The 12,561-nt window shown below is 43.1% G+C and overlaps 1 protein-coding gene across 1 annotated transcript in view; it reads left to right on the forward strand.

Moving 5' to 3' along the window:
* The window catches only part of MYO1D (myosin ID), a 355,990-nt gene that overhangs the window by 115,110 nt on the left and 228,319 nt on the right, over positions 1–12,561 (forward strand). Inside the window, exons 12-13 of the mRNA XM_049636655.1 lie at positions 3,212–3,282; positions 6,700–6,774. Coding sequence (XP_049492612.1) covers positions 3,212–3,282; positions 6,700–6,774 — 146 coding nt within the window. The remainder of the gene's footprint in view (positions 1–3,211; positions 3,283–6,699; positions 6,775–12,561) is intronic.

Consider the following 12,561-nt stretch of genomic DNA (forward strand, 5'->3'; position numbering starts at 1 on the left):
GCATCCTTTTAAACTCCCCATTTTTCACATTCTAAAAATGTCGCTAAACAGATGACATTTCTGTAAGGGGTGGTGGCGGTCGTGGTTATCAGACCTTTGTGCCGTGCCTCGCAGATACTATGTTTGTCCTGGGAGGGGCAGACCGTCATCCTGGTGGTCCCCGACACTCTACCAATACAGGCGTGTCTAGCAGCCGTAGACTAAAGTAGAAACAGGCTCCGTGCACCATCACTTCCATAAAGAAAGGAGCAAACATTTCTGCTCCTCCATATTTCCATGTAAATCTTTGACACACTGCCATTTTTCTTTTTTTGCACAAATAAATCTATTTTCTGACTTTGTCCCCTTTGAAACTGTGTAATCAGAAGAGTAAGAATCCACAGTTAACTGGATAAAAGCACAAATCATCAAGAAATAGATTACTGACTGATATTTATGTTAGGCCAGTTTATTTCTAAAAGATTCTCCTTGGTCTGTTACTGAGGACTGACTTGGATCCCTCCTACAAGTCAGTCGGCTGTCAGATACTACAGTCTGACCTTTGACATGAGGGTTCTGGTCAGAACATTTCCCACATTTGATACAAGGACTTGCTGTTTCCAGGTGTAATCCTGGATGCTGGGGACAGAGCAGTGAGCCAAGTTAGAAGCAACCTACACTATTTAGAGCAATCCATTAAAAGATGGTATTATTACGTGGGCAGATGTCCTGTCTTAGAGAGCTGGGTTACCCACGTCCTTTATAATCCCAGCCCAGGTTTTGGAGACTCACCTACATCCTGCCTACCAGATGGTACCTAATCAGTGTTTGTAAAATTGAATTGAATTGGTCACGATTATACCAAATAGATCTTAGGGAATATTCAGTTTAAAACTAAAACATGCAAGGCTCCACTTCATTTAAATAAATTAACTATGAGTCTCATATGAGAAGTGACCTCATTTTGATTCACCTTGGCCATTTATACACCTGAATTAAATTTGTCCACCAAATATTTTGAAACATAATCTCATTCTTAAAGTAGCAACTGTACATAGTACTTTTAAGCAGTTGCCACCGATTTAATAAGAAATTGTGAAATGGTGATTTATCTGCAGAAATGGGAATTTTCTTTCTTTTTTTTCCTTTATTTTATTTTTTTTAAAGTTGTTTTTTTTTTTTTTTTTGAGAGAGAGAGAGAGATGGGGGGGAGGGGCAGAGAGAGGGAGAGAGAGAATCTCAAGCAGACTCCACAGCTGTCAGCACAGAGCCTGACGTGGGGCTTGAACTCAGGTACTGTGAGATAATGACCTGAGCTGAAACCAAGAGTCTGAGGCTTGACCTACTGAGTCACCCAGGCACCCCTTTTTTTTTCCTTTAAATGTGGAAACCCAGGTTTCTCTGACTCTCAAACCAGGTAGCTCCTTCCTCCAGGATTTGTCATCCCCCAGACAAGTCCTGGGATATTGGGACCTTTAAAGTGTCCCAATTAATTTCTGGGATTATTGCCCTAATGAGGGAAAGAAATGAAATAACCAAGCAGTCAGGATATTTTCATCACTATGAACCTTTCCTTTAAATAATGCTATACTGCTGTATGCTAAGCCAGGTATTATCATTTGCTATTGGTTACATGTTATCTTGCGTTATGGACGTGTTAAATAAGTTTCTGCCTTGTATTTATTTATGGGGCTGAATTGTTTTTTAGACGTTAAAGTTATCATGGAGAGACAGGTAAATGATCCAATAAACCATGAAATTACTATTTAAAGTATTGTGAGCGTACAAAGTTAAATGATAACATAACTTCTTTTCAGAAAGTAAAGAAAAATCTAAAATCTTCTGTGTTCAGATCGGTTGAGACTTTGCAGTATCCAAAGGTGAGAATACTCAGCGTAGGCATCTCCTGGGTCCTTTTCCATGAGGAGTTTTATAAATAAAAGGGTTTTGTAAAATGGTTAATGAGAGACAGAAGGAAAGAGGAATTCAATTTTTTGGAGATCCCTCTGTATGTTATGTATGTTATGTTGCTCTCTGTATCTCATTTCACCTTTAGAACAACTCTCTGATAGAAGTAATTATTAAAGTTGAAATGAAATTAAAAATTTATAAAGTATTAAGTTTAAAAAGTTAAGTTAAAAACAGAACCAAGATTTGAACCTCGGAAATCTGACTCTCATTTCCTGGAATTATTCACTTGTCTAACTAATAAGCTAATTATTCCTTTACTAGTCCAGTTATCAATTTAGAAGCCACCATACTGAAACTTAAGTTTTTGTACGTAAGTGCACTCAGTGCTTTATGGATTCTTAGATGTCTGCTTTAGAACCTGTAGGATGTCAAGTGATCCTTCACAGGGCAGACAAAGAAGTCTGGGTGTTACTATAACAAGTAAAATTACAGAAAGCAATGGAGACCACCAGGCTATATAAAAACTGCCTGTCCGGAATGTATTCCTCTTCCATGAGAAAGAGCTGCAGGAGGCTGATCTTCTTTGAAATGATGGACCTGAATTGAGTCCCAGCTTAGCAAAAGACAGGTTAGCCAGGCCGTTGTGTACGTGGAGAGCACAGACATTACATCTGGTCCCAAGAATCATCAGAGCTACCACTTACAAGCCATGTGACTTGGGCCTTAGTACGTAAAAGAGAGCTCATAATACTTAACTTACTTTATCAGTTGTGAGGACTGACTGAGACATGTGCACTTAGCAGACAGCACGCCTTCAGTGTGGTGCTCCTTGAGTGGAGTGTGGAAGAGAAAGAGACTCTGGATAGGCTGGGCCGCACCCAGGCAGCAGCCAAGATTTTAGCACTTCTCTCCCAGGGACTTGGACTTCTTCCATTTTCCAGCTCTTCCCTCCCCTTGCCACTATCCTTCTCTGCATCCAGCTAATGGGAGGAGAAAAGGAAGTGCAGAAAGGATCACCCACTTCTTACCAGATTTGGCCTGACATAACCACACTTCCTTTCCACTCACCGTCCATTGTCCAGCACCTGGTCACTTGGCCATATCCAGCTGCAAGGGTGGCTGGGAAATGAAGTCCAGCTGTGTGGATTTCCGGTGTAAGCTCGAAGGTTTTGCCATATAAGCCTCACGCGGTGGGGCATTATCTCATTCATAATGGTATCATGATTTGTGACACTATCATCATCTTATATGAAATTGGAGTATATTTTTAGGAAAGTGAAAATAGCCGTTTTCAAAATAATCTCCTTATTGATTTTCTTAGCTCTGCGCCTCAGACAAAATCCTGGAGTTTGATCGAGACTTTCGAATTCGACATTACGCGGGTGATGTTGTGTGAGTATCTTACTTTGGTACCTAATGCGATGACTGGCATGCAACTTCATTTTAGAAAATATAACCAGAAAAAATAAAAACTGTTTTCCTATTTATTTGCATTTTTCCACCATTTCATAGGCCAGTATATTTTCATCTCCTCACTTAAAAAAAAGGGCATAGCTTCATTCCTTCCTTGTTTTTCAACCATTTCTTGAACCCACACTATGGCGGCCATGCACATAGTGTGGCCACTATGGCATAGATGCCACTCACATTAGCTGTTGGATAAATAAATCGTGGAAGAATGATAAGAACATATAGAAAGATGGGTAAGATGGGTCTTTTTCTGGAGAAGCTAACAGTTCAGTGGTGGGTGTAGCAGATAAATAAGTCACTCTAACGAAGAATGAGAAGGGTCAAACTAGAGATGTGCAAGGCATTATGGAAACATTGAAGAGAAGTCATTAGCCCAGGGCAAGGAGTATAGAGGGGTTTTGGGGGAGGAAGTGCTATCCAAGCTGAGTCCTAAAAGTGAGAGGCTTAGGGGAAAGAGGAAGGGAGGAGGGAGGAGGGAGGAGGGAGGGCATTCCAGAGCCGAGAGCCACCACTGTGTGTGAAGAACTATAAGCAGTTGGGTAACTACAGGAAAATTAGTTTTGCCATATTACTTTTCAAGTGTTAATTGAAAAAGTAAAATTCTCATAAGCCAATTTTTCTGGTCACAATGTAAGAAAAGTAGACATTGATAAGAAAATATGACTAAAAATATAACCACCTTAGCATTTGCGTTCCCTGGGGCTACTATAACAAACAAGTGGGTTAACAAGAGAGAAATCCATTCTTATTCCGAAGGCCAGAAGTCGAACTCCAGGTGTCCACAGGGCCACATGCCGGGGGTTCTGGGGGAGGATTGTTCCTCGCCTCTGCCAGCTTCTAGTAGCTTGTGGCTACATGTCTCCAATCTCTGCCTCTGTGGTCACAATGCTGCCTTCTCTTCAGTGTGTCTGTGTTAAATCTCCCTCGGCCTCTATCTTAAAACTACAATTGTGATGGCATTTAGGGCCCACCTGGGTAATACGGGATACACTTCTCCTCTCAAGATCCTTAGCATCATCACACCTTTTGTTGTGTAAGGTCACATTCACAGAATCCAGGGAATTTGACAAAGATGTCTTTGGGGGGCGGTGGGGGGGGGTTGCAGTTCTTCAGCCTACTACACTTAGGATGCTTTGTCCACTGAACACTGCCTCTTATCTTATTATTGTTTAAAGTTTCCTCTTTTCCTTTGTCCTTCTTTTATACGTTAGGAGTTCTATTCATCAAACTCATTACAGGAAGAGATTACACAACAACAGAAAGGCAAATGATCATCTCTACAAATGCCGAAAAGACATTTGAAGGGATTTTAATAGCTGTTCCTGATTTAAATTAAAACTGAATCATAAAATAATATGGCTCAAGATTATCACCCCATCTGTCAAACTAGCCATTAGTGCTGGAATAGCACCATATTCTACTTTTTCTGGTCCTGTTCCCAGGTTCCAGAATACTAAGAGGGAGGATCCAGCGTGGTGCAGACATCTCCCGCTGAAAATGCAGGCCTCACTTACAGGACACTTTCATACAGTTCAGAAGCATAAAAGCAGAGCTGGTCAGAGGCCATAGAGACCAGCTAGCCCGTCCCCTTTGTTTTACAGATTAAAAGACTTATGTAAAGTCTTGACTTATGTATAGTCTTTACTTATGTAAATTTTTACCCAAGGTCACACTGCAAGTTTCTGGAATAGCTGAGACTGTAGCTAGGTTTCCAGACTCCTAGTCCTGGATGCTAGCTGACCCTTTTGAGGGATATCCAATGCCTCAGACTTCCCCTTCTCTCTTTCAGCCCTTCAGTCCCTTTCTAGATTCTTAGTGGATATCTCCTTTGTGCACAGTGTATTATAAGGTGTGGTCTCGGCTCACGAAGAGCTTCCCATGTAAGATGCATATGTACATATATGGTTGTGTGTGTGTTTATTTATACCCATAAATATACATGTACATATATATCCACACATTTACATGCATACATCAGGACAATAAAAGATGGTCTAAAATAATCACCACATGACTAATAACAGTATTGTCAGAATTTAGAATAAGCACATGATGTAGTATTTCTGTGTGATAAACCCAGGAAGGCTGATGGTAGCTAGTCCATAGATTCTAGGAATTATTTTTAAAGGGAGAAGTGGGAAGGGTGCTAGAAATATTCAGGAAATAGTAACTAGGTCCTTTTAAGTGGACTGTATCCTTTTTGTAGCATAGAGAAGTAGAAATGTCTGGAAAAGTAGATTGAGATCAAATCATAATGAGAACTTCAAGGCCAAAATAAGGACTATGAAGTTTGAATGTTACAGGTTAGACAATAGGTAAAGAGTCAGGTGGCTTCAAGGTTTCAGTCAAAAGTGACTTGAAGGTCTTAGGAAACAGATCTAGGATGCAGGAGGCAAGGAAGTCGTTTTGGACCTGGTGACCTCGAAGCTCCTGTGGGCTGTGCAGCCTGAAGGAATCTTCTTAGAGAATCAAATATGTGAGGTGAGAACATCAGCGAGGGGTCTGGGTTAGACATCTGAGAATTATCTCCACTGATCTGATTGTTAAGGACAGGCAACAAGGTAGAGCCGTTGGGAGCAGGTGCATCTGGAGTTCCTATTTGCCTCACCCCTGAGCCTCTGTCCTTGTCACCCTGAGTCCTCCATTACTTTCCTGCCCCCAGCACCACCCTTGCTGCCCCTGGAGTCCACACCTGCCCCTGTAACAGAGCAGCTCCGATCCCTCCTTCATCACCAACTCAAGTTTATGTGGGCGCTCAGCACCTGACACTGTCCCTCCTGGTGTTCTCTCAAGCACTCCATGCATGTGCCTGCTCCTCCCCCTTCATTTGATCTGCTTCCCTGTGTGATCTCCCTTCCTCTTTCCCCTCTGCTTATCTAAATCTTACCGTCCTTTGCAGTTCTCCTTGGATTCTTTTATCCCACCCTGAATACACTGAGAGAACCTTAGGCAAGTCACTTGACCTCCCTACGAAGAGACTAGTAGTTCCTGTCTGTTGCTGTTTTGCTTTGATCTTAGGAGTGCTGGATGATAAACACAAACACAGCTATCTTTTTGAGAGTCCCCTTCTTGAGGTAAGCAGTAAACCAGTAGAAAATGGCAGTCTTAATCATAATGATTGATGTTTGCTCTCCTTTTGAGGAATAAAAACAATATGCCCTCTACTTAGTAGGTAAATTTGGAATTTTTAAACACAGAACAAAATGGACAGTATCAGCTCCACAGATGATTGTTTGCATCATTAACACTGGAAAGGCCTGTAGATTTGTAGAAAAGCTTAAATGTGGCTCTTGCTTAGTGAATAATGCATGTTTTCTGTGGTTTTTCCCCCTCTATTAGCTATTCAGTCGTTGGATTTATTGACAAAAATAAAGACACTTTGTTTCAAGATTTCAAGCGCCTCATGTATAACAGGTAGGATTGAAATTTTATTAACTATCTTTCCATCAAGCTCTCTGACATATATATTGCATAATACATATGCACATGATTACTTTTATGTGACAGTTTTAAGAGCTTCTGGCAAATTTTCTAGTTCTATTTGATCATATGAATGAAATAATATATTACTTGGTGATTATGGAATCTATAAATTTAGGGCAGGGCCCTGCTGCTGATATCATTTTCCTTGATTTCCCTGATCTGCCTCAGTTTTTCTGTTCACTACTACCATCCTTCTGGCACCCCTACCAGTGTCCCCAAAGTAGGCCAGTGGCAGATTCCCATGGTAATGCCTTTGCCTCCAACTAAGAGACCACTTTTAACATCTGGTGTCAGTGTTGACAGAATCTGAGTGGACAGAACCTTTTCACAATCCAAGAAAATGTGGAAAAGATGTGGTTAAGTAAAACCAGGCAAAGGATAGTAAGTTCAAACCCAGTAGGAATGCTTTGGAAAGAGGCCCATAAAGAAGACATTCTTAGCCAGTTTCTTCTTTGGGACTAGAGATACGTGTAGTCACTTATATACTAAATCTGCATAGTCCGTTGGTCGGGAGATCATCAAAAATGTGTTGCACACCTATGAGCCATACATTCTTCTATGCCCTGAAATCCAGCTGTGAAAAAATTTAGGCTATTGCCCCGCCCTCATGAACCTTCTACTCCAGTGGAGGTGACCACTTATGCAACAAAATAAGTAACTTTCTGGTAGTGACAAGTTGCCGTGAAGACAAATAAAGTAGGTAGGAGATTGAAGGTTATAGACAAGGAGGGTCAAGGGAGGCATTATTGAGAAGGGTGGTCAGAAAAGGCTTCTTTTTTTTTTTTTTTTTTAATGTTTATTTATTTTTGAGACAGAGAGAGACAGAGCATGAATGGGGGAGGGGCAGAGACAGAGGGAGACACAGAATCGGAAGCAGGCTCCAGGCTCTGAGCCATCAGCCCAGAGCCTGACGCGGGGCTCGAACCCACAAACCGTGAGATCGCGACCTGAGCTGAAGTCGGACGCTCAACCGACTGAGCCACCCAGGCGCCCCAGAAAAGGCTTCTTAAAAGAGGTGACTTTTGGGACACCTGGGTGGCTCAGTCAGTTAAGTGTCCATCTCTGGATTTTGGTTCAGGTCATGATCTCACGGTTCATGAGATTCGGCCCTGTGTTGGGTTCTCCACTGACAACACAGAACCTACTTGGGATTCTTTCTCTCCCTCTCTCTCTCCGCCCCTACCCCACTCGTGTGCTCGCTCTTTTGCTCTCTCTCTCTCTCTCTCTCTCTCTCTCTTTCCCTCTCTCTTTCAAATAAACATTAAAAAAAAAAAAAAAAGATGTGACTTTTGAGCAGAGACCTGAATGAAGTGAGGGAGTAAGCCATGAACACGTGGCGGAGGAGAGCATTCCAGGCAGAGAGCAGCCAGTGCCAAAGCACCAAGGTGGGAGTGAGCGTGGGTATCTTGAGAACAGGCTAGTGCTGCTAAAAGCAGAGTGAGAGGTGGGAAGAGTAATACAGAATGAATTTAAGGAGGTTGGCAGGGTGTGGATCAAGAAGAGTCTGTGAGCCAAGGTAAGGATGAAGTATGAAGAGAAGCCATTGGAATTCATGGTAGGGCGCATTTTATATTTTAAAGAATTCACTAGGGCTACTGTGTAAAACACATACTATAAAGGGCAAGAGAGTAGAAATGAAGAGACCAAATAGACTAGTAATCCAGATGGTAGTAAGAGAGGTGATGAAAAGTGGTCAGAGCAGGTGATACTTCGAAAGTGAGGCCAACAAGATACGCTGATGGATAGGATGTGTGGTGTGAGGGAGAAAAACAGAAATCTGAGACGGTGCCTGAGCACTGGGGGAGGGATGCTTGAGGAGGGGCCAGCTGGGTGGGGGAGACCCAGCGTGTTGTCCTGGACATGTTATAATGTTGGGCGCTGGGCTGGAAATGTCAAGCAGGCAATTGTAGGTCCGCATCTGGAACTCGGGGTAAAGGAGGAACTGGAGCTATAAATTCATGGTCCCTAGTCTGTTGACAGTATGTAAAGCTGTAAGACTAGACGAGATTAATGAGAGTGAGCACAGATAAATAGAAGAGGTCAAAAAGACTAATCCCTGAGACTCTCCAGCGTTCGGAGTCAAGCAAAAAACAAGGAACTAGCAAAGGAGACAGGGCTGCCAGTGCAGTAGGAGGAAAACCAGAAACCTGGTGTCACAGAGGCCAAGCCAAAAACAAAGTGATTTTCTAAAATCTGCATGTATTTATTTTGAGAGAGAGAGCAGGGGAGGCAGAGAGAGAGAGAATCCCAAGCAGGCTCCACACCATCAACGCAGATCCCGACGCGGGGTTCGATCCGATGAACCGTGAGGCGATGACCTCACGTGAAAGCAGGAGTCAGATGCTCAACCGACTGAGCCTCCCAGGCACCCCCCCAAAAAAAAAATCATAAACTCTGTGAAATACTGTCAAAAAGGAAATGCTGTGAGGGCCGAGATTAACCATCGGATTTGCTGACATGAAGGTCAGGTGGGCCCTTGACAACACCGGTCTCAGTAGAGTCGTGAAAACAAATGTCTGGTTGAGGTGGGCTCCAGAGAATACGGACTATGAGATGTAGAGACGTTGCGTTTAAACGGTTCTTTCAAGAAGTTTTCCTATTAAATGGTACGTCTGTATGGATGTTGAAGCCACCAAGTGATGGAGCTGTCAGCACCAGAAGGTTACAGAGATGGGAATGCAAGAGGGGTCCGTGGAAAAGCTGGTCATGGGGAAAAGGGACTTTCAGAAAGGGGTTCCAATGCTTGAACTTTCAGGTAAGATGCACCCATTTTGAGGGACAAGTGATGGAGTCTGGCGTTGCTCCATGGAGTAAACGGCCTCAGTCAGCCAGTGGCAATATCAGCATGTGTTGCCAGGGGAAGGCACCCAGGATATGTAGCAAGAGGCTACAGAAGGTGTCATTTATTGCCTTCGTTGTTTTTTTGTTTTTGTTTTTTTATGTTTATTTTTCACAGAGACAGAGCATGAGCATGAGCATGGGCAGGGGAGGGGCAGAGAGAGAGAGGGAGACACAGAATCCGAAGCAGGCTCCATGCTCTGAGCTGTCAGCACAGAGCCCGATGTGGGGCTCGAACTCACGAACCATGAGATCATGGCCTGAGCCGAAGTCGGACGCTCCACTGACTGAGCCATCCAGGCGCCCCAGCCTTCATTACCTTCGTGAATTTTTTCTGGCCCACAGGTCCAGCTCAGTGAGAGGAGCTCCACCTCCTAGTGTTGGGCTCATGTAATCCCAAGCTCACAGGATTCATGTAGAAACAAAGCTGCGTGTGGGTTTATTTCCAGTGAAAAATCCGACCGTGACATGGAATATTTGCATTGATATGACAGGCTGTCCTCCCCTATTGGAAAACCTGCTTGGAGAGTCAAATAGCAGTGAGAATCTAGTTTATTAACTGAAAGTGAAAACTATTACCCGTAGAATCCATAGTGCTTAGCTGCTTGTGTGTGTAAATGGAGAGGAAGGGAGCCGGCAGGTGGCACGCCAGGTGCACAGACTTCACTCTTGACTTCCTCACTTCTAAGCCATGTAACTTCTGTCTTATCTATTAAGCCTACTGGGTTTCTGGATAAATAAGGTTCCCTTTTAAGAAAAGGGTTCTTTTAGACATTTGAAAACTATTTTATTATTACATTCATGACTTACCGGCCTGAAGAGTTCTTTCTCTTTAGAATGATTGTATGGATCGCTTTTGGTTCATTATATGTGAATTCAACTATTTAACAATAATCATAATAAACATCTTATTTCCTTCATTTCCAACCTTCTCTCCTCCCTCCATTTACCAAGTAATATGGGAATAATCTCTATGGCCAACAGTGAGTAAGGTGGAATTTGGGGCAGAAACGCATGGACTCGAAGTCTGCGATCTCCAGTCTTTGGGCTGCGTCAGAATTTTCAAAGCACACATGTTCTACTTTCTGGTAATTCTGTTCAGTAAGTGTTAGGGAGACACCCAGGCCTCCTCTGAACTAAGGGTTGAAAACCATTGCCTTAAATCCTCTCTGCTAAAGACTAGAATGGAAGATTTCAGGAGAAACGGTACGCCCTTATGCGGTCATTTTGATGGTCAGCGCTCACCGGGAAACTAGGGACAGGAGCAGGGAGGGGTGAAATGGGGACCCTGAGCCACACACAGATCATGGGGTTATTTTAGCGCCGCTCCGGTGGTAGTCAGCACCCCCCACTAGCAGCAGCGAGGGGTGGGAGTGCTGCTCTGTACAGGCCCGGTCAGTCTTCAGCTCTCCCTTTTTCCTCTCTGCTCTCTGGGCACTTATTCTGGCATCTCACACCTGTCATTTCAGACCTCTGTGCAGAAGTTTACTAGGTATTTGGGGAACCACCTCAGTTTTCTCAGTTTTACACCAGGGAAAGAACAGCGGGCAAAGCGATGGCAGTAGTAAACACAGCAGAGAATGTCCTTGCCGAGTCCTTTCTCTTCTCAGCCCCCAATTAAAAAAAAAAAAAAAAGATTTCTGACAAATAGCATCGTACGATGACAGGTGGTAGCTACTGGACGTGAGCGCTGCATGACATTTAGAGATGCGGAGTCACCGTTTGTACACCTGCAGCCGATGTAACATCATGTGACAACTGTGCACAAATAGGAAGGAAGAAGGGAGGGAGGAAGGAGGAAAGGAAGACAGGAAGAAAGAAGTTTCCAGGAAACAACAGTTTGAGTTCCAATTACTTTAAAATCAAAGACACCCAAAATGAAACAGGAAGCAAATCAGAGTTGAGACCACCATGCATGTTGTAAAAAAACATCTCCACAGAGCTAAATGATGATTTTTACATAATTTTTAGCATTTAAACTGGCCTGAAGTACACCATAGGAATTGGATGGCAACAGTCTTAGTGTCACATCAATAAAATATTGTAACTGCCAATAGATGAGTGTGCAAATTCAGCTGCAGTGAGGGATTTACTGGAAGGCAATGTAAACATGGTTCTTTTATATTCCTGTCTGCCTTGTTAGAAAGAGCTGGCTTTTTGTCGTGATATCTGTTCTGTGTGAGTGTTTCTTCCGATGAAAAGCTCCTTTCGTGCCCATGTTTTCTGCCATGCCACATTGAGCATCGTTTGTCACTAGTGGCTTGTCCTCCTCCTGCGGACCACCCAAATCTTTTGATTTTATGTATGTATTGTAAGAGCCATGTTAACCATTTGAGGGTCCTAGGTAATGATAATGTAGATGTCACTTTAAAGAAGTTTAAAGAATTTTTTTAAGTTTATTTATTTAAGTAATCTCTGTACCCAACCTGGAGCTTGACCTCACAACCCCGAGATCAAGAGTCACATGCTCCACAACTAAGCCAACCAGGTGCCCCAAGAATCTTTTTTTTTTTTTTAAGTTTATTTATTTATTTGGAGAGGGAGGGAGAGAGGGGCAGGGTGGGCAGAGAGAGGGAGAGAGCGAATCCCAAACAGGCTCTGCACTATCAGCAGAGCCCAACACAGGGCTTGAACCCACAAACCATGAGATCATGGCCTGAGCTGAAACCAAGAGTTGGATACTTAACCAGCTGAGCCACCCAGGTGCCCCAAGAATTTTTTAAATGTAGGATAGTTATGGACACATCTTCTCCATCTGTGATATGGTATCTGCCACTATGCTCTCTCAGCATAATTTTCTGGATGGAGTCTTTTTTCCAGGTAGGCTTTGTGACTCCAGTCTGCAGTCCACTTGTGGCTCCAGTCTGCACTCCACTATGG

The sequence above is a fragment of the Panthera uncia genome, chromosome E1 (genome assembly GCF_023721935.1).
Source record: "Panthera uncia isolate 11264 chromosome E1, Puncia_PCG_1.0, whole genome shotgun sequence".
Taxonomy (NCBI): domain Eukaryota; kingdom Metazoa; phylum Chordata; class Mammalia; order Carnivora; family Felidae; genus Panthera; species Panthera uncia.